The sequence below is a fragment of the Electrophorus electricus genome, chromosome 11, assembly GCF_041902795.1.
Source record: "Electrophorus electricus isolate QZ-2024a chromosome 11, ASM4190279v1, whole genome shotgun sequence".
In the NCBI taxonomy this organism is placed as follows: Eukaryota; Metazoa; Chordata; class Actinopteri; order Gymnotiformes; family Gymnotidae; genus Electrophorus; species Electrophorus electricus.
Genome location: NC_137507.1, coordinates 2580001 through 2602500, shown reverse-complemented (window position 1 = coordinate 2602500; position 22500 = coordinate 2580001). Strand labels below are relative to the sequence as shown.

General features: G+C 51.8%; 1 protein-coding gene across 2 annotated transcripts in view; it reads right to left on the bottom strand.

Moving 5' to 3' along the window:
- The window catches only part of LOC145659902 (uncharacterized), a 45956-nt gene that overhangs the window by 21987 nt on the left and 1469 nt on the right, over positions 1 to 22500 (bottom strand). For both annotated transcript variants that reach the window (XM_081723374.1, XM_081723373.1), the window contains exon 2: positions 15075 to 15197. In XM_081723374.1, coding sequence (XP_081579500.1) covers positions 15075 to 15197 — 123 coding nt within the window. The remainder of the gene's footprint in view (positions 1 to 15074; positions 15198 to 22500) is intronic.

Here is a 22500-nt window from a genome sequence, read left to right as displayed (position 1 = left end):
AGTGGGAGAGGAGGTGCGTGGGGTTAGTGTAGTGGGAGAGGAGGTGTGTGGGGCTCGTGTAGTGTAGTGGGAGAGGAGGTGTTGGGTTCATGTAGTGTAGTGGGAGAGGAGGTGTGTGGGGCTCGTGTAGTGTAGTGGGAGAGGAGGTGTGTGGGGTTGGTGTAGTGGGAAAGGAGCTGTGTGGGGCTCGTGTAGTGTGAGAGGAGGTGTATGGGGTTAGTGTAGTGGGAGAGGAGGTGCGTGGGGTTAGTGTAGTGGGAGAGGAGGTGTGTGGGGCTCGTGTAGTGTAGTGGGAGAGGAGGTGTTGGGTTCATGTAGTGTAGTGGGAGAGGAGGTGTGTGGGGCTCATGTAGTGTAGTGGGAGAGGAGGTGTGTGGGGTTGGTGTAGTGGGAAAGGAGCTGTGTGGGGCTTGTGTAGTGTGAGAGGAGGTGTGTGGGGTTAGTGTAGTGGGAGAGGAGGTGCGTGGGGTTAGTGTAGTGGGAGAGGAGGTGTGTGGGGCTCGTGTAGTGTGAGAGGAGGTGTGTGGGGTTAGTGTAGTGGGAGAGGAGGTGTGTGGGGTTAGTGTAGTGGGAAAGGAGCTGTGTGGGGCTCGTGTAGTGGGAGAGGAGGTGTGTGGGGTTAGTGTAGTGGGAGAGGAGGTGCGTGGGGTTAGTGTAGTGGGAAAGGAGCTGTGTGGGGCTCGTGTAGTGGGAGAGGAGGTGTGTGGGGTTAGTGTAGTGGGAGAGGAGGTGCGTGGGGTTCGTGTGGTGGAGGTTTTATGCGCGATATCACAGACTGAGGGCTGTGAGAGGGAGAATTATGGGAGGGGAGCATCGTGAGTAACAAAGAACAATGCTCACATTCACAAACCGTCTTCAACACAATGGTGAACACAAGCAACTCTATTACGTGCTGATGCTTAAGCTTAAGACAGAGACAGAGACAGAGACACACACACACACACACACACACACACACACACACACACACAAGACTCCATTTATCCAAGAATGCTTTGCTTACATTCATGCAAAACTAAAGAAAAAAAACAATAATGTACAAAATAAAGAAAAGAGAGAGAGAGAGAGGGAGAGAGGGAGAGAGAGAGAGAGAGAGAGGGAGAGAGAGGGAGAGGGAGAGGGAGAGGGAGAGAGAGAGAGGGAGAGAGAGGGAGAGGGAGAGGGAGAGAGAGAGAGAGAGAGAGAGGGAGAGAGAGAGAGAGGGAGAGAGAGAGAGGGAGAGAAAGAGGGAGAGAGAGAAAAAAGATGAGTGAACAGAGAGATGGAAGACTGCCCGAGGTCCCAACACTGACGTCAGCCACTGGCGTTCTGAATCGGACGGGACTAAAAGCAAACAGTGGTGCGGTGTCGGATTGCCCCGGGATTTAAGAGGGCAGGTCCGCTCCAGCTCGCAGAGGGGGCTCGCACTTGGACGGATTGTTTATTTGGAGAGAGGCGTGGAGGGATAGATGGAGAAAAGAAGATGCCGTGATTGGGATGAGGAAGAGTGTAGGAGAGGTGGGCTAGTGGCTGAGAGAGAGAGAGAGAGAGAGTTGGACTTTAATACCCAACTCATCCACAGACTGCATTGCTTACTCAAACAGGAATAAGGGGTCTATCTGCTCTGATGCTGGTTTAAGACACACAGTTTTTCATCTCAGTCAGTTTCTCACACTGGGTCCCTGGTGTTGACCCCTTGAATGAAATTCCTCTGTTAACGAGGGCTTCAGGATCGGATTAAATGTGGATTTCAGGAAGCGAACCTAAATAAAGTTAAAACCACGTGATTGCTTTCGCCTTGATCGCAGGGAAGGACCAATATTTGCCACTTGGGCTGCTAAAATATTTTGCTAAATTATGCAAATGAGGCAAACACCGTCCAACGCTGTCTGACCAGCACTGGGAGTGAACAGTGTAAGTGCAAACAGTCTCCGTGCACAGAGGTGCAGTCTAATGCAGAGTCCAGTCAGTGCCTGTTAGGCGCTCTGCGAGGAGCAGCCCAGCTGGGAGACGTGACCAGGGCCTGGGAACGCTGCGCTTAGGCAGAGAGATCCCCACAACTCAGACGGACGGAGATGAGCTACATTAATGTCAGGAGGCAAACAAACAGAGCCAGTGGAGGGAGAGAGAGAGAGAGAGAGAGAGAGAGAGAGTGAGTTCTGCACAGGTTGAGTGACTTTGGGTTCCTGTTTGAGGAAGTCTCAGCTCCACTGGAGTTATGTTGCTGCTCCATTCACAACTCCAGCTCCATCCAGAATCCCCACCCAGCCTGCACAGGACTGAGACAGGCCACAGGTCTCTCGGGACAGGTCTCCTGTAGTTCTCTCGGTAGCTGTACTACGAAGGTGGTGGGGCCACGCGTGATGTCATACTGGTAAACATGTAAGCAGCTCTGGATAAGAGTGCCTGGCAAACACTGAAAATGTAGTGAGAGCAGAACTCTCAGCCTCCTAATACTGCCGAGCGGAGGACACAGGAGCAAACAAACAAACAAAAAGCAGACTATAACACCTAAAGCACATGTCAAAATAAGGTGATGATTCAGATTATTTTCCAAATGGACACATGAATCTTAAGTGGTATACTCCGGCTGCCGGGCAGTGAAGCGTAGACTAGGTGCAGATTAGGTTCTGATGGATGTAATCTAAAATAAAACAGAAGAGTAGACTAGCATACAAGGCGAGCAGAACAAGCTTGCAGGGTTAGTTCAGCAGGTCAGAGATCATCGTGCTTACTGTAGTCATCTCAGACCCAGTCCAGCTCTCCAGAGAGAGAGAGAAACAGGAGCGATGAGCTTTCAGACACCCACACACACACAGACACGTACAGACATACACCCACACACAAAAACACAGATAGACACATACACACCCATACAGACAAAGACCTACACAACACACCCACTCACACACACAAACTTGCACGTTGTCTCTCGCAAGGCTATTGGTGTTGCAACAGTTCAGCGCTGGACAAGTGGTCTCTAACGTACGTGTGTACTCGTCTTCGTCACCGAGCCGTTCGTAAGTGCTCCCAGCGCACGGACTTGACCCCAGCTCAACTTCCACTGGGAAAGAAAAAAAACCCTTCAGCTGCCGTCGAAACGACCAGCAATAAAAGAACGCAGGAACCCCTCGCACTCTCCTCGCGGCCCCTAACTTTATTACCACAGATAAGCCATTTCAGGAGGGAGGTAACTGTCTGCACGCTGTTGCGTGATTAATTAGGGTTTGGAACTGGGAACGCCGGGAACGCCGTGAAGCCCCGTGGCGAAGGCGAAGGTTTCCTGGGCGGGAGAGCTCTCTCGGGAGCAACCGAGCAGTCCAGGCTGCGGGACAGACAGCAGCTGCTGACAGACCAGCAGAGAGACGGAGCACTGGGCATGTGAGAGCAGACCTCTGGGGGGGTGTATGCAGGCCACCGGGGCTGAGCAGACGATTGGAGCTGTAGGGAATGAGAGGAGGGGCTGTATGTAGTGCATTTATGTAGACTGTGAGGATGTATGTAGACTGCAGGGCATGCATGTAGACTGTAAGAGATGTATGTAGACTGTAGGGCACGTATGTAGACTGTAGGGCACGCATGTAGACTGTAGGGCATGTATGTAGACTGTAGGAGATGTATGTAGACTGTAGGGCACGTATGTAGACTGTAGGGCACGTATGTAGACTGTAGGAGATGTATGTAGACTGTAGGGCACGTATGTAGACTGTAGGGCATGTATGTAGACTGTAGGGCATGCATGTAGACTGTAGGGCACGCATGTAGACTGTAGGGCACGTATGTAGACTGTAGGGCATGCATGTAGACTGTAGGGCATGCATGTAGACTGTAGGGCACGCATGTAGACTGTAGGGCACGTATGTAGACTGTAGGGCACGTATGTAGACTGTAGGAGATGTATGTAGACTGTAGGGCACGTATGTAGACTGTAGGGCATGTATGTAGACTGTAGGGCACGTATGAAGACTGTAAGGGCTGTTTTGAAACAGTTGGGTGCATTGCTGTCACACGTGTGAGGTGTTCCATTTTCACACACACTCATTAAATTTCTCTCCAATAGGACCCCCCCCCCACACACACCTTTTATGTGAGGCTAAAGGATTTGTTCCTTTAATATGTGTCTCTGAGGGGGGCGGTGGTGAGAGGGGCGGCTATGAGCCGTGGTCTGCAGGAAGCTGGCTCAGAGAGTGGGAAAAGTCTCCTCGCTGTACCCCAGGCCCGCGTTACTGCTGGCAACCCAGAGAAGGACTCAAATAAATCACCAACTTCCACAGGGGATGCTGGGGGGAATAATTTAATCTCACCACACACAGCCACCCACCCACACACCCACACACCCACACCCTTCCACCTCACTAATGAAAAGCTCCGTGCAACTGCGTCTCTGGAACAACTCTGGTCCTCCGCGTTGCTAGGAGACAATCTGCCCACCCACAGGCCAGACCGCTGCGGGGTACGTAATCCCGCCACCACCTCTCCCTCGTCCTGCCTGGCACAGGGATGTGTTCCTTGCACAGCTGCTGTGGCAGGCCAGGACCCCAGGAGACTCGCCCGCGCTTTTACTGCTTTTAAAGGACAGCGCGCCTTAAAAGAAGAGTTGGCCATTAGTGGTCGCTGCAGGGACGGGAAACATCGCAGGGCACAAGTGATCCCACCAGCTGTGGAGGTCTGGAGAACGAACAGCCTTGCTCCTGGACCGGGTCGAAGGAGAGGAGCCTCGCACAAGCGATCAGACAAACAGACAAGCACCACGTTTAGAGACGTCGCCGTCACGCTCACGGGAGTGCCCGACGGAGCCCGGAAGAGGGGGATGGGCGGAGAGGAAGAGGAAGAAGAAAAACGCCACCTCACCGATCGTTGCCCGTTTCATAATCTGACCTCAACGAACCGATAAATCTCAGGGACAAGCTTGCTTGCTTTTCTTAGCATTTCTTAGGACACTCCTTGCCAAAGAGTTTTTGCCGAGCTTCGGATCTGGAACGAAAGGAGAGAGAGCACCTCACAGTCGCGGTCCCCCCTAGCTGAGTCCCTGCTGACAGCGCAGAGGAAGTTGTCCTAAGACTAACGATGTTAGTTTATTGTTTTGTTGTTGTTGTTTTAAGCCCGCAGGGTCCAAGTCGGCCGGACGCTCTCGCGGCAAGGGTTTGTCACTAGTTTTGGGGGGTGTGGGGTGTGTCCACATGGAACACGCAAGGACAAATGGAGCCAGACAGGGAGACGTAGGGAGGAGCAGGACAGGACAGAGACACAGAGGAGAAGAGCTTGAGCAAGAAGCTGTGGAGAGAGAGAGAGAGAGAGAGAGAAATACACAAATGAGTGCAAATGAAAAAGTGCTGAGACCTCGCTTGGGTTCTAAATTTCACGCGCTCCATTGCAGAGTGAGATTTTACGCTCGCCTCCGCTATAAAAAGCAATCAGTTTGGCTTAAATCATGCCTGTCCAAGCTGTCGGAGAATCCAAACACAGAGGAACACTTGGGAAGAGCCGGGGACAGGAAAAAGAGAGAAATGGTAGTGAGAACCAATCGTCCAAAGGCATAAGAAGGTTTTCTAAAAAAATATTATGGTAAAAGAGCTGATAGCTTACAACCAAAAGTGTTTTAGCTTGAAAACCGGGCTGTCATCAAATCAATCTTTGAAAGATGCTACAAACTTTCAGTTTTAACATAAGGTTTAACATGACAAAACATTTTTTAACTGCTACGCCACACCTTCAGACTAGATTTCTGTTAGATTTACCTGAGAGATTCATCAGACCTCATCCAGTCCTGTTCAGTGCTTGTCTGTTTATTAATCGGGATATTGTGTGGGAACCTTATGAAACGTGAAGAGCTCTTCTTTAGAGGTACAGCCCTCAGTGGAGAGTCACTGCACCGAGGGTGAGTGCACTGTACAGTGACTACAGAGAAGAGTCATTGCACTGGAGAGTCACTGCATTATAAGGTCCATCTATTTTAGTTTGTGGGACAAAAAAAGGCTAAAATTGCAACATTGCTGTTCAACGTAATTTTACATAGTAATGTTAATTTTCAGGAATCAACATTACTAGGTTATTATTTGAAAAGTCCTTAATTCTAGAACCATTAATTGATCCCAATTCAGGGAGCTGTAATTACTAACTGTAAAAGTCATGGTGCTAACCTGTGCCCAGTGACTTCCATTCACTGTTTTCAGAGAATGCCTGAGTTCTTTCAGGCATAACGTTCCTGTGAAACTAGGACCAGTGTAGCTTTACCCAGTAAACCCACCCGCTGGTCTCCCCTGGTGCCCTGGGAGTCAAGGCATAAAGGGCCCAGACCCTCTGTGTACATCCACGGGAGCGCATCCATGAAGACAGGTGTAGTGATAGGGTATCAGAGACCACTGACAGGTGGACAGGACAGCCTGCTCTTTGGGAGACCATAGGAGGTAAAAATGAGAAAAGGCATTCCTCATATTATAGAACTCCTCGAGAAGCCAGCGCGGGCGTGGGAAATTTATGAGCTGTGGGGGAAAATGTTCACTGGAGAGTTTAAACCTCGCACTGTTCGAAGGAGCAGACTCAGACTTGCCAGTCTCATGGCTGACTGGAGGAAGTGGGTGGAAGACGGACGCTGGACAGGTGTGGACAGGAGGGAGGAGGGATGAAGTGAGAGAAGATGGGAAGTGAAGACGGACAAGGAAAAAACGGAGCGCGATTCCTCCGGCAGGTCCTGTGGGGACAGGAGCTCGGACCAGACTGGGGCAACATGCGCACATACGCGGACTCAACACCCCGCCATTCACACCCACATGCCTGCAAACACACAAGCTAGACGGACCACTCTGCCAAACCCTGCCTCACACAGACACACACACCCATGCAAGCAGCTCACAAATCTTGGCTCAGCTATTCAGCTTGCACTTATCAGATAAGAAATATGCGTGGGGATGGTAAGGGAGGTGCGGGACTGACCCCTGGCTGACCTTGCATAGCCTCTGGGAAGTGCACGCCTGCTCCGGACGCGCTGAGCCTGCAGAAACATTACTCATGCCAACTCGGATGGGACAGGATGGGAATGACAGGACAAGACGGGACAAAGAGGGGGAGACTGTCAGGGAACTCCATGACCTGGCAGTATGGATAACCTCGGAATAACAGGCTGACGAACTGGACCTCGGAATAACAGTCTGACAAATTGGACCCAGTCAAACTGCAACAGTGTCACACAGTCATGACCACACTGAGGATTATGGGCAAAGACACACCTGGCTGAAAGTGTAAGTGACATTCCACCACGTATTCAAGCTCAGCGTACAAAAGTGTCTGATTACTTCAAACTTGACTGAACGAGAGGATTAACGGAAAGTGTCTGATTACCTCAAACGTGACTGAACGAGAGGGTTAACGGAAAGTGTCTGATTACCTCAAACGTGACTGAACTAGAGGGTTAACGGAAAGTGTCTGATTACTTCAAACGTGACTGAACGAGTGTGTTAACGGAAAGTGTCCGATTACTTCAAACGTGACTGAACGAGAGGGTTAACGGAAAGTGTCTGATTACCTCAAACGTGACTGAATGAGAGGGTTAATGGAAAGTGTCTGATTACTTCAAACGTGACTGAACGAGAGGGTTAATGGAAAGTGTCTGATTACCTCAAACGTGACTGAACGAGAGGGTTAATGGAAAGTGTCTGATTACCTCAAACGTGACTGAACGAGAGGGTTAACGGAAAGTGTCTGATTACCTCAAACGTGACTGAACTAGAGGGTTAACGGAAAGTGTCTGATTACTTCAAACGTGACTGAACGAGTGTGTTAACGGAAAGTGTCCGATTACTTCAAACGTGACTGAACGAGAAGGTTAATGGAAAGTGTCTGATTACTTTAAACGTGACTGAACGAGTGTGTTAACGGAAAGTGTCCGATTACTTCAAACGTGACTGAACGAGTGTGTTAACGGAAAGTGTCCGATTACTTCAAACGTGACTGAACGAGAGGGTTAACGGAAAGTGTCTGATTACTTCAAAGGTGACTGAACGAGAGGGTTAGAGGAAAGTGTCCGATTACTTCAAAGGTGACTGAACGAGAGGGTTAGAGGAAAGTGTCCGATTACTTCAAACGTGACTGAACTAGAGGGTTAACGGAAAGTGTCCGATTACTTCAAAGGTGACTGAACGAGAGGGTTAGAGGAAAGTGTCTGATTACCTCAAACGTGACTGAACGAGAGGGTTAGAGGAAAGTGTCTGATTACTTCAAACGTGACTGAACGAGAGGGTTCACAGGATACATCATAAAGTCTTTAGCACAGCGTTTGCAGACACCATGACGTCCCATCTGTAATTAGACACGTGTGGGTGTGCGCCGTATCTGGCGGGACTGGCCCACAGCTCCAGGAAGGCATAACCAGGGATCCCTGATCCTCCAGAGAACTCCCGAACGGAGCGGGCAGAACGGAGGCCACGGAGCCCGATGCCTGTTTCACCAGATGGAAGAATGAGGGAAAGAAACATGGACAAGAGGTAAGCTGTGCTATTTAGAAAATGGTACACACCAAAAAGCACGGCTTCCCTCCGACACACCCTGGCAGTGCAAACGCACACGTGCACGTGCGCATGCACAAATAACCAATGCTGCAAGAGTGGGTCACGGCTTCCGAGAAATGTTCGCATTATTCCAAGAAGCAACCTCACCACCTTGCACAAATAACCCCATCAGGCCTGAGCAGGCACCGCGCGAGGGCCTCCACAGGGCCACTGCGGCCAGACCCCTGCCCGGAAACAGCGCAGGCAGGCGGGCTACGTCGCAGCTGGGACCTCCGGCCCTCTCTCCGGCCGGGCCCCTCTGTAGCACTGAGCTCTGATAAGGCCAGCCTGGAGGACAGCTAGCACTGCGGGGGAGCACACTACGGCTGTGCTGTTGCCGTTTCAGACGTGGGGACACACACACATACACAGGTTGGGCTGCGAGGCATGGGCCTCCCGTTCATCTGCGCGGGGCAGACAAAAAAACAGGAAGTGGGATTAGCGGACAAAGATCCGTCTGAGTAGGTCGCGCGGGGGCCAGCCCCGCGGAGCTCTCCAGTGCCGCAGACACTCAGCCGCGCTGTATGAGTGGAATGTCTGTGTGGGAGACTTCCATTTGGGAGTGTGTGTGTGTGTGTGTGTGTGTGTGTGTGTGTGTGTGAAAGCACCAAGTGGTGTGTGTTGAGGTGTACGTGCTAAAGGTTAAATGCATGTGTGTGTGTGCGTTGAAAACGCTAAACACTAAAAAAACATTAAGATCTGGTCGGTGGGGGTGTGTGTGTGTGTGTGTGTGTGTGTGTGTGTGTGTGTGTGTGTGTGTGTGTGTGTGTGTGTGTGTGTGTGTGTGTGTGTAACTAGCCAGGTGCCGTTCTCTTTTGGCTATTATGGGATGTTTGTGTGTTAGGAGAATCTGTATTTTTTTAACGTGCGTTTTATAAATTACACAGGCAGAGCTGTGCAATGACCGCGTTGTGTAACAACTCAAAAAATTTGGATTTTGCTGTAATTACTGTGTGTAATATATTAATCATAATAAAGTGTTTAAGTGTGCACAGGGAGCACGTGGGTCCCTGCACGCACACGACCACTCGTACCATTCCTCACAGAGCTCTCTGTCACACTCGCCGACGGCAGAACCGCTCCTGGGCCAGCACGGGCTTTTCCTGGCTCTAGTTCCCCCCCGAACCGGGCTCGGGTCCGGCCCCGGCACACAGACCCGGGGTTTTCACGGGCTGACGGAGCCAGCGCTAATGAATTAACGCAATTAAAGCCATGTGTGGACAGCAGCGCCATCAACACCCCTCTACAGTGCGGCTCCCTGGAGGGGGGCTACCTGGAAATGTCTCTCATTTCCATCCTTCAATATTTGGAATGGACGCCGTCCCGGCTTTTAGAAGGCAGCGAAAGGGACTAATCACTGCTGGACACGAGGACAGATACGTTTCTGTCTGTGTCCTGGGGAGGGGGACGGAGGGAGTGGGAAAGAGAAAAAGAGAGAAAAAGAGGGCGGGGGGGGGGGCACAGAAACGCGCACACACACACACATACATGCACACAAACACATACACAATATATACACACACACACACACACACACACACCTATATATATATATATATATATATATATATATATATATATATATATATATATACACACACACACACACACACACACACACACACACACACACACACACACACACACACACACACACACACACACACACACACACACACATCCCCCCTCACATGTACTCACTCAATGTATACTCGTGTGTATATATATGTAAGTATGTAGTATCCTCACAATGTTGTGGCCTTGGACCTTTGGCAGCTGCCGTGTGCAACACAACATTCAGTAAAACCATGTACCGTACATCTGGAAGCCTCATTTGATGAAACACACACACACACACACACACACAAAGTCCAGCGCTGTAGGCCAATCCCCAATCTCCCCTGACCAACCCAATAAAGAAGGTGAATGTTCTCAGCGCTGAACAGCTGTGAAGAGACAAGAGAGAGAGTCAATAACCCTCCACTCGCTGAACCAGCTCCCCATGACGACTGACCTCAGACCCTCACGTACCGCTTGGTCCTCAGTGATGACTAGACCTCACAAATCTGGCCCCCACTACCACTGTCCCTGACTACCAACTGGCAAAGGAGAAAACAGAAAAAAATGTATGTATGTATATATATGTATGTATGTATGTATGTATGTATGTATGTATGTATATGTATATGTATGTGTGTGTGTGTGTGCGCGCGCGCGCGCGTGTGTGAGTGAGTGAGTGAGAGAGAGAGAGAGAGAGAGGTATGAAGCATGGAAAGCACACATATGTTAGTCATTGAACGCGGTTGATCCCGTGTGCAGAGGGGTACGCGACACACTTAACGTCCAGGATCTGGAAAAGTATATTTTACAATTCATTGCTTCCTTCTCACAAAATTAAAAGTCTCTTGTTAAAAGCAGAACTTGTGAAAGGATAGCAGCTTTTATTACTGTGCAAACTGACGGCCTCTGTGTAGGCCCCACTCTGCAATCAGTCTGTTTTGTTTAAGTAAGGGATATGGCTCTGTGGGGTGTGTGTGTGTGATGTGTGTGTGTGTGTGTGTGTGTGTGTGTGTGCGCACACGTGTGTGTGCGCGTGGGAGGACTCTCTTCACCAACAGTGCATTAATTAGGTCCCATTCTACTGAAAAGATCACAGCAGGAGTACGCCATTACTGATGATGGATACACGGTTACGCTGTGGCTCCGATGCGTGTTAGGCCTGGAGCAGGAGAAGGAGACTTCAGATCCGGAACACAGGAACTCGGAAAAAAGCTTGAAGTCTTTCTGAGAATAACAACAAGGCTGAGGGCAGCCGGGGGTGTGGGGGTGGGGTTAGAGAGATCAGGGTGACAAAGAACGAGAGAAAGAGATGCAGAGACTGAGAGGTGGAGTGCCAAAGGAAAAAAAAACCCAGGAGATAGAAAGATAGAAGGAGAGAGAGAGAGAGAGAGAGAGAGAGAGAGAGAGAGAGAGAGAGAGAGAGGGAAAATAGCATGCAACAGACCCCCTCTCGCCACATACACACACCTGTGTGTGTGTGTGTGTGTGTCTGGGATGGCTTATAGCCATCTCTTGGTCCAGTTCCACTCCCTGGACCTCGCACACCTGCTTAACGAGATTTTAATAGGAGTGGCAGACAGACAGTGCCGCACGCACCGCCGCGCTCCAATAGGGCAGGGCCAACCCATCAGGCCCCGGGGACCACTCTCCATGCGCACGGAACTGGCGCACTCGCTCGCCATCTCCATCTGATAGAACATTCCAGAAACATTACTACAGTAAGGTAAACATACAGGCAAATCGGGCCCTAATTGCCAGGGGATGCGGCGGACGATGATGCAGAGCCAGGGCAGTCAAGGAGCGATCGTGTGAGTCCTACAAGGAAGTCTTTGCCAGGCCAACATGAGCCAAGCGTGGGAAGGCCACTCTACAGGGTCTGGAAAATAAACACGGGAACTGTAAACAGAGCTCGAGGAGATGTTGAGGTCTCCTGCTCTAGGCTGGCTGAGAGGCGACTGAAGGATCGGACACAGCAGCCCAGCTCCTTGCATCTCACCGGCCTGCGTCTGACGCTCAGAGATCGGGTGACCCAGGCTAACCGCCATAACGGTGGGGGTGGGGTCTCCGAGCACACAGCGATCTCTGGAGGTTTAGAGCGTTTAGGCTGAGCTCCGTGTACCTGCTAACTTAACCCCAGCCAGGACACCAGGGCCATAAACCACAGCTCTCTCCATCTCTCGCTTCCTCTGTCTCTCTCTCTCTCTCTCTCTCTCTTCTCGAGCGCTCCCTGGAGAGGGCGAACAGCTGAAGAAGACGGCCATGCTTATGACGATACCCGTAAATGAGTTTTAACCGAAGCCAGTCACCAGCAAAACAGCGCAGCGCTGGAAACATTCACTAGCCCATACGCGGAGCAGTGGGCAAGCGCCAGAACGCAACGGGACAGGAGACCGAACTGGATACGCAATGTGATTGAAAACTATGACTACACGTGTTATATTTGTATTTGTAGGTGCAGACACAGGTCTGGCGTCAGAAACCAGGTGGAACATCTGAACACCGATACAAGGAGGAGAAAGCAGGGCTGACACCCGGATCAGTGGGACTGGGCCGCTTGGTCTGGGGTTCTGGGAGAGTTTCACAGCTCCAGACCTCCAGCCCCAGGGCAGAGCCCACGAACCTGCGGGAGAACCACCCACCTGCTACCAAGTTCACGGCAGGAGTGAGAAAACTTCAGGAGTTTTCTCCAAGTTTCCTTCCCCAGCCGGCTGACCAGCCAGACTTTCCGGAGTGAGAGGTGAGATCCTTGGACTGCCACTCCAAATTCGCCAACAATCACCTTTATTGCAGCGAGGACAGGACCAGGGCGGCCAGATCTCTGCTCCGACGGGAACGTCCACTAGGACCAGGGAGCACCCACGGAGCCCATGAGAGTCGGTCTAGTAGTGCTGTAATTGCAAGTAGGCTACTGTTTGTGTGTGTGTGTGTGTGTGTGTGTGTGTGTGTGTGTGTGTGTGTGTGTGTGTGTGAGTGAGAGAGATGGGGGAGGGGTGATGAGACTGAAAGAAAAGACACTCTCCCTTTCATCTCGGTTTCGTCCTGCTTTCATGTGTTCTGCCCAGGGAGAAGAGCAGTGCACATCCAAAGCCTCCTGTTTGAAGCCTTTCAACTCCATAGAGATGCTTCCTGCCTGTTCTGCACCCTGCTCGGAGGTGCCTTCTCCCTAATTATCTTTATGACGGCTCTGTGTGAGTGTGTGTGTGTGTGTGTGAGAGTGTGTGTGTGTGTGTGTGTGTGAGATCTGGCTATTGAAGCGTACACCCCGGCAGTTGCACCTTGCTTTACTTTAAAAAACAACCCCCAGACCATCAACCACCCCCACCCTCATATGAAGATGTGCACTACAAACTAAACTAATTAAGAAGTCACATCATTTCCACGGTTGCTTCTCGGAGCCTGCTCGGAGCTCTTTCAGGTGTCCTGGATCTCCTGCGTCCTTTATGAGGTGAGGAAGGGGGAGGGGGAGTCTGTGTGTTTTTTGGCACAGGTGGTATCCAAAATCTGGAGGCGGCCGGGAGGCTTCAGACGGCCCACGTACAGCTCCGCTGCAGATCCGGCATACGCCTCCTCCTCCTGCTCCTCCCGCGCTCGAGCCGTCAAACTTTTTGGGGCCGTGACCACGTTTTGCATACTGAAGCAAGACCCGTAAAGACTGGAATAAAATGACTAGACATCTGCTAAACATTACACACTGTTTTCAGTTCCAGCCTATAAGAACAGCATCGTGCGTTTACCACTGAGCCTTCTTAAGACATGGCTGTTCACGTCACGTTCTTAAGATATGGCCATTCACGTCGTCTTAAACGGTATTCGGAGGTCTTTCATCTACCGACACCGCAGACATGACTGATGGATTCTGCCACGTGACGCGTTGAAACTGCATCCTTTGAGCAAGGCTGTTTGGGTCTCTAGTTCATCTGTTTGTCTTGGGTTTCCAGCTGCTGCTTGCAATGGTGGCGTGTGGCAGCGTCCCCGTGCTAAGCGCACTTGTTCTCCCAGTGTTTGTTTTACCTGTTTTGCTTTCGGTGCTTTAATTGGATTCTGTTGGCGGGCGAGAGGTGCAGAAAACACACACGGGGGCGTGCGTGTGTGTGTGCGCATTTAAGGATCGCCCAAGTTCCTCCAGCTCCTCAGTGCGGTTTTGCTCATTATCTACGATGCCTGGGTGGATTAACCACATTAAGGCATGTGGATTGAGCATGTTCAAACACGAGCACGCACGCACGCACACACACACGCACACACACACGCACACACACACGCACACACACACGCACACACACACACAGAGAGCAGAGAGCTTGGTTAGCAGACGCTTCTAATGTGGTGCGGGATGAACACCAAACATTATGATTATTCCTCGCTGTGTGTGCATATGCACGTGCATGCGAATGAGACGTTATTGGAAACCACAGGCGTTGGGTCCAGCTTGGAGGCTCAGCCAAGCCGGCAGGCACCTGCGCGAGCTGGGCAGAGCCGTCCGCATGCAGCAGAGATGCAGAAACCAGCCCCTGAAACCAGCCCCCCCCACATACTGGAAAATCATGGGTATACAAAAAACAACAACAGTATGTTCATTTCCTGTGGGCATGAAGGTATTCCCTACACACACACACACACACACACACACACACACACAGTGCTCTCCCCTCTCTGCTACACATTTTAGTCAGACACAAGGCACACAGCTTTGATTCATTTCCAAAAATAAATAAATAAACTCCCCATATTTGGAGCATCATGGTGAAATCTCGAGTTTGATAATGACCGGAAAAATTGCAATTCATCAGCTATTATGGCCAATCAGGCCAGGGGGGAGCGGGCAGGGAGGAGACCAGAGGAGAGTAGAACCAGATGGCCCAGTGCGGGACACCCAGACACCCAGGGTGACACAGTGCTCCGTCCACACGACTGGGGACCAAACCCCAGAAGCGCGTTCCACAGGCCCAGGTGGGTGGGTGGGGTGGCGGGACGTGTGGGACGATAGCTTACCTGTCTTCCTCCGGACCTTCTTGGAGGGTGGATTTTTCTTGAGTAGTCGGGCAGTGGCCTCCTGATGAAGAGTGGGCTCCTCTTCTTCCTCAGCAATGGGCTCTGGGACTCCCTCAGAAGCAGCTGCGTGGGAAAAACGCACGCGCTGTAAAGTGCACAGTATACGCCGTATATACACACACACACACACACACACACACACACACACACACACACACACATCTATGCCGATAAAGAAATATATTCACTAATACACATATGCACGCACACACACACCCACAGCCCAACAGGATGCAGGCATCGAGCATCAGGTCTCTCTAACTGTCTGTGTGTGCTGGTCTCCATCAGGGGAACCCCCCCCACCACCCCAGGGCTGCATGAATCGCATGCATTGTGCCGCTGCCTCCCTTCCTGTACCCCGTTTCCCACAATCCCAAAGGTTATTTCACAGCACTTCCTTTCCACGTTCGACGTCCTGGAGCTGACTAGCCCGTCTCCGTGCTGCTGGACAGATTAGAATAATTCTGCTCTAATGTTTATCTACCCGGGACAGCCAGCAGTCAGCTTTAGCTAACGTTAACGAGGCTTGCCGGGGCTGCTGGGGGTCCCTCCTGCCCAGAGTCCGACATCTGAAACAAGATACACGGTCTTCAGAATTGCGCTGCTGTTGTAAGCTTATAATCCCACCGTCTAGCGGAGTGAACAGGGGCTGTGCTCGCCTTCTACCTGGACTGTGTCACAACACGAGCAGAGAAGACAGCGGCGCAGGGGGGGGGGGGGAGGAGTTGGACTGGCTCGGCGCTGGGAATAGCCAGCACAGTCCAAGGCTTTTCGTGGAGGTCAGGGGCTGCGGTTTCACCCATCCGAGATCCTGTTAGCCGGCACCAAGACTCTTCGGCTGGGAGCAGCTTGGTCACAGGGTGGAAACCAGGACAGGGCAAAGAGGTGTGGGAATATGAGGAGAGAACATCAGACATCTGGAGCTGCTTCTAAGAGTACTGGTCTGGTGTCAGATTCAGAATATGCTTAAAGATAGTCATTCATGCTACAAAGAGACTGAACCCAGATCAGCAGAATTAATATTTATTACAGAAAGCCAGCGGGCCCTTCTGCTGTCAAGGGTATCGAAGTGTCATCGGTTAGACATGAAGGGGCAGAGATGGACAAAGACATGAATAAGAAAATCACAGATAAAACAGCATTAAGTACTACACTCGGAGGTGGAAGAAGCCACACACACACACACACACACACACACACACACACACACACACACACACACACAGACGCAGAAAGACAGACGCAGAGGCAGACGCACACACACACGCACACACACAGACAGACGCAGACGCGCACACACAGACAGACGCAGACGCGCACACACAGACAGACGCAGACGCGCACACACAGCCAGACGCGCGCACACACACACACACACAGACGCACACACGCAGACGCAGACACACACACACACACACACACACACACAGACGCACACACACACACGCAGACGCAGACGCACACACACACACACAGACAGACGCAGACGCACACACACACACACACACACAGACGCACACACACACAGGCAGACGCAGACGCACACACACACAGACAGACGCAGACGCACACACACACACAGACAGACGCAGACGCACACACACACACACAGACAGACGCAGACGCAGACGCACACACACACAGACAGACGCAGACGCACACACACACAGACAGACGCAGACGCGCACACACACAGACAGACGCAGACGCGCACACACAGACAGACGCAGACGCGCACACACACAGACAGACGCAGACGCGCACACAGACAGACGCAGACGCGCACACACACACACAGACAGACGCACACACACACACACAGACAGACGCACACACACACACACACAGACACACACACACACACACACAGACAGACGCACACACACACAGACAGACGCACACGCACACACACACACGCAGACGCACACACACACACACACGCAGACGCACACACACACACGCAGACGCACACACACACACACGCAGACGCACACACACACACACGCAGACGCACACACACACACACGCAGACGCACACACACACACGCAGACGCACACACACACACGCAGACGCACACACACACACGCAGACGCACACACACACACGCAGACGCACACACACGCAGACGCACACACACACAGACGCACACACACACAGACGCACACACACACAGACGCACACACACACAGACGCACACACACACAGACGCACACACACACACACGCACACACACACAGACACAGACGCACACACACACAGACGCACACACACACAGACACACACACACACAGACACACACACACACAGACGCACACACACACAGACACACACACACACAGACACACACACACACAGACACACACACACAGACTCAACCTCTCATCTCTGCTTTAAGAGATAAAAGACAACACACATACACACATATGCTCACACACGCGCACACACACACAAGCGCACGTGCAAAACCACAAAATTCATTCAGTCCTATATCTCTCCATTCTACGCTTTCCTCATGTTGGAGGAATAAACAGTGAAAACCACATTTTAATAAGACAAGAGAGCAGTGTGTGTCCAACCTGTCTAGAGAGGAGTGTGTGTCCAACGTGTCTAGAGAGGAGTGTGTGTCCAACGTGTCTAGAGAGCAGTGTGTCCAACGTGCCTAGAGAGCAGTGTGTCCAACGTGTCTAGATAGCAGTGTGTGTCCAACGTGTCTAGATAGCAGTGTGTGTCCAACGTGTCTAGATAGCAGTGTGTGTCCAACGTGTCTAGATAGCAGTGTGTGTCCAACGTGTCTAGATAGCAGTGTGTGTCCAACGTGTCTAGAGAGCAGTGTGTCCAACGTGTCTAGATAGCAGTGTGTGTCCAACGTGTCTAGATAGCAGTGTGTCCAACGTGTCTACAGAGCAGTGTGTCCAACGTGTCTACAGAGCAGTGTGTCCAACGTGTCTAGATAGCGGTGTGTGTCCAACGTGTCTAGATAGCGGTGTGTGTCCAACGTGTCTAGAGAGCGGTGTGTGTCCAACGTGTCTAGAGAGCAGTGTGTGTCCGTGTCTAGATAACGGTGTGTCCAACGTGTCTACAGAGCAGTGTGTGTCCAACGTGTCTACAGAGCAGTGTGTGTCCAACGTGTCTACAGAGCAGTGTGTGTCCAACGTGTCTACAGAGCAGTGTGTGTCCAACGTGTCTACAGAGCAGTGTGTGTCCAACGTGTCTACAGAGCAGTGTGTGTCCAACGTGTCTAGATAGCAGTGTGTGTCCAACGTGTCTAGATAACAGTGTGTCCAACGTGTCTGGATAGCAGTGTGTGTCCAACGTGTCTGGATAGCAGTGTGTGTCCAACGTGTCTAGAGAGCAGTGTGTGTCCAACGTGTCTGCAGAGCAGTGTGTGTCCGTGTCTAGATAACAGTGTGTCCAACGTGTCTACAGAGCAGTGCGTGTCCAACGTGTCTACAGAGCAGTGCGTGTCCAACGTGTCTACAGAGCAGTGCGTGTCCAACGTGTCTACAGAGCAGTGCGTGTCCAACGTGTCTACAGAGCAGTGCGTGTCCAACGTGTCTACAGAGCAGTGCGTGTCCAACGTGTCCGGATAGCAGTGCGTGTCCAACGTGTCCGGATAGCAGTGCGTGTCCAACGTGTCCGGATAGCAGTGCGTGTCCAACGTGTCCGGATAGCAGTGCGTGTCCAACGTGTCCGGATAGCAGTGCGTGTCCAACGTGTCCGGATAGCAGTGCGTGTCCAACGTGTCCGGATAGCAGTGCGTGTCCAACGTGTCCGGATAGCAGTGCGTGTCCAACGTGTCCGGATAGCAGTGCGTGTCCAACGTGTCCGGATAGCAGTGCGTGTCCAACGTGTCTAGAGAGCAGTGCGTGTCCAGATAGTAGTGTCCAACGTGTCTGCAGAGCAGTGCGTGTCCAACGTGTCTGCAGAGCAGTGCGTGTCCAACGTGTCTGCAGAGCAGTGCGTGTCCAACGTGTCTGCAGAGCAGTGCGTGTCCAACGTGTCTAGATAGCAGTGCGTGTCCAACGTGTCTAGATAGCAGTGCGTGTCCAACGTGTCTAGAGAGCAGTGTGTCCAACGTGTCTAGAGAGCAGTGTGTCCAACGTGTCTAGAGAGCAGTGTGTCCAACGTGTCTAGAGAGCAGTGTGTCCAACGTGTCTAGAGAGCAGTGTGTGTCCAACGTGTCTAGAGAGCAGTGTGTGTCCAACGTGTCTAGAGAGCAGTGTGTCCAACGTGTCTAGAGAGCAGTGTGTCCAACGTGTCTAGAGAGCAGTGTGTCCAACGTGTCTAGAGAGCAGTGTGTGTCCAACGTGTCTAGAGAGCAGTGCATGTCTAGATAGCAGTGTGTGTCCAACGTGTCTAGGTAGCAGTGCGTGTCCAACGTGTCTAGATAGAAGTGTCTGTCTAATGTGTCTAGAGAGCAGTGTGTGTCTAGCTAAAGAGCAGCCGTTTTTTGGAGGGTCTTTTGCTTTAAAGGGCAGCGGTGGTCACTGTCTTCTGAGAGTCTGAAACTGGATTACAGCACCAGGAGGTCTTGAGAATGATCCTGGATTCTGATGAGGCTGAATGACAGAGTCTAGAATATACAAGTGGATTCTTCAAAGTGGATGCATGCGAAAGAAACATGTGGGAATTTTTGCCTGTACTTCTCTGATTACTGTAAAGTTGTATTGTCATAGGGGTCAAAGCAAAATAAACAGCACACAGCTCAAATACGAACAAGATTTTCTCAAAGTAGAGAACCGTAAGGCAAACGTGTTGTGAGGGAGGAGAAAAACACGGAGAACGAGTGGGAGGGACAGACAAAGGGAGGGAGAGAAAGAGCAGGAGAGAGGAGGAGAGAGAGGGAGAGAGCGGGGGATGTTGCATGTGTCATTTCTTTTAATGGATTCCAGCCAAAGCTGAGCATAATGGTACGTGGTATTATTTAATTAAGGAAAAAGTGTGTAAAATGATGGCTGTAGTGCGCTACAGCGAGGCACACAGAAGTCACGGCGAGGCAATGCAAGACAAGGCACGCTCTGCATCCTGACTCAGCCTTCCAGATCATTCTGCATCGTGTACATCAGACAGCACTGGCTCACTCCCGAGCGGTCACGCCCGAGCGTTCACGCCCGAGGGTTCACGCCCGAGGGTTCACGCCCGAGGGTTCACTCCCGAGGGTTCATCGCCTGGCTCACCTCATCACATCAGTGTTACAGGGGGCCCCTGTTGTTCTGTCTTCTGTAGATGTTCTGACAAACCTCTGGTGTTTACCAGCCACTCAGCTCCGTCCCTGCACTGTAACAGCACTGACAAGGCGCTGGTTAAACAGCCTTGCGCAAACTCTAACCCAGCTGACTTTACTTTACTGTGGAAACTGATAATGATGTTTTCCATAGAGACTTTGGACTTTGGAGTGCACGGATGTCGTGAAAAACGTTGTTGGCTGGAGTGTTAGACATGCTTCTAGAACACAACAGAATTCCCAAAGCTTCCTCTGCACGAACTCCCGGAACAGTCATGACTGGAGTTGCAATAAAAATGTGGATAAATCACGCATGGCCTGCACATGCATTCATACACACACACACACGCACACACACACGCACACGCACACACACACGCACACACACACGCACACACACACACATGTATATGTGAATATACAAATGCATTTGCCTTCAGCCTCAGTCTGTGGGAAACAAAGGCGCATCACGGACACTTCACCACCAGAAGATCCTCATTCTTCACACAAGTGCAACTGCAGAATGCATTTCAAAGGCCCATAAAGCAGATGACCAGGGCACATGGCTGTGGAAGAGCTGCACTGGCTTACATCAACACTCCTGTTCCTGCCCTTCTGACTCCAGCACCACTACAGACCCCGGCTACTGACTCCTCCCCCCGGATACTGTCAAAAGAATACCGATCTTGTTCCAGTTTTCAGTCTTCCATATTCTATGTGCAGAATGTGCTGGCACAGATGGGAGGAGGGAGCTGGATCAGTAGGCAGTAGAAACACTCCCCATATACTGCAAGCCACACAAAAGTGGACTGGCCACAGGGAAGACAAACGCCTGGAAGTTCAGCCCAATAATGTAAGCACTCGGTACCTATCACACATGAGAGAGAGAATGAGAGAGAGAAAGAGAGGGAGGGAGAGAGGGGGAGGCCAAGCTTCCAGAAGTTTCCCCCATATATCTGCACCTTGCTTCCCCACAGCTGTCATCCTCCTCTGTCAGCTCAGCGGTACGAGGGAGAGAGTTAGATGAGCTCAGTCTGGATGTGGTGAAAGGCTGAGTGAGTTGGGGGGGGGGGGGGACCTGTTCGAGATATCCCCACATGCTCTTTGCTGTGGGGGGTGGAGCTCAGGGGGAGGTGTTCGCAGCTTGAAATGGAAGGGTGGAGGCATGGCAGACTGACCCACAGCATGGGTGACGTCATCAACGTGAGATGCCTGACACAAATCAGGGTATGTCCCACAAATCAGTGAGGCCTGGCCAGAGTGTGTGCGCGCATGTGCATCTGTGTGCATTTGTGTGTGCGCGCGCGCGTCCTGAGCTCAGTGTTAGGAAACGGAGGGAGTGCAGGCGACGTGTCACACAGACGTAGCTCATCAGAGCGGGAGGAATGCTCGCTGGACAGCCGAGACGGAGCTGCACGCTCTCCTCCGCACGGCCGGCGCTCCATCCGTCCGTCCCGTCTGTCCGTCCACACACCCCTCCATCAGCCCTTGCCATGGAGAGTGCCGTGACATCATCAGCTAGCTACACGGCCCAGCTGCTGCCGGGGGAGGGGCGGGTGCAAACGGAGATATGGGGAATCCGAGAGAGACAGAGCGAGAAGGAGGGAGAGACTGAAAGGCAGACCGAGAGAGATACAAGGGAGGAGAGGGATCTGATAAGATCCTGCAGACGTGAGCGGGGGGAGGAGACTCAGCCAGTTAATCATTCACACATTCCTCACAGGTCTGCAGCTCTTAAAGGCTCCCCAGAGGCCACGCCCCCTGGCCTCTCTCTTTCTGCCCCTCCCCTCTGGCTGGTTCACACTCTCTGCAGTAGTCATGGCGTGTCTGGGCCTTACCTCATGCACAAGTGATCAAGCAGTGCTCCCACCCCGCCTCTGTTATTATGCACTCCACCGCGCGGAGCAGTAAACACACCACGAGAATATTTCAGGGGCGGGGCTCATTCCCCAGGACAGGTGTCACTGTCGCTGGAGACGTCGCGTCCGCCGCCGGTCGAAGAGCAAAGGGTAATAAATAAGTGTTTACCCAGCAGCTGACAGGGCTATGGTCAAATGGGCTGTGTGCTCTTGCCCCGGGACTGCCTAATTTCCAGGTGCCGTGACACAATTCACCTCGATTTGAGGAGGATACAAGCAACC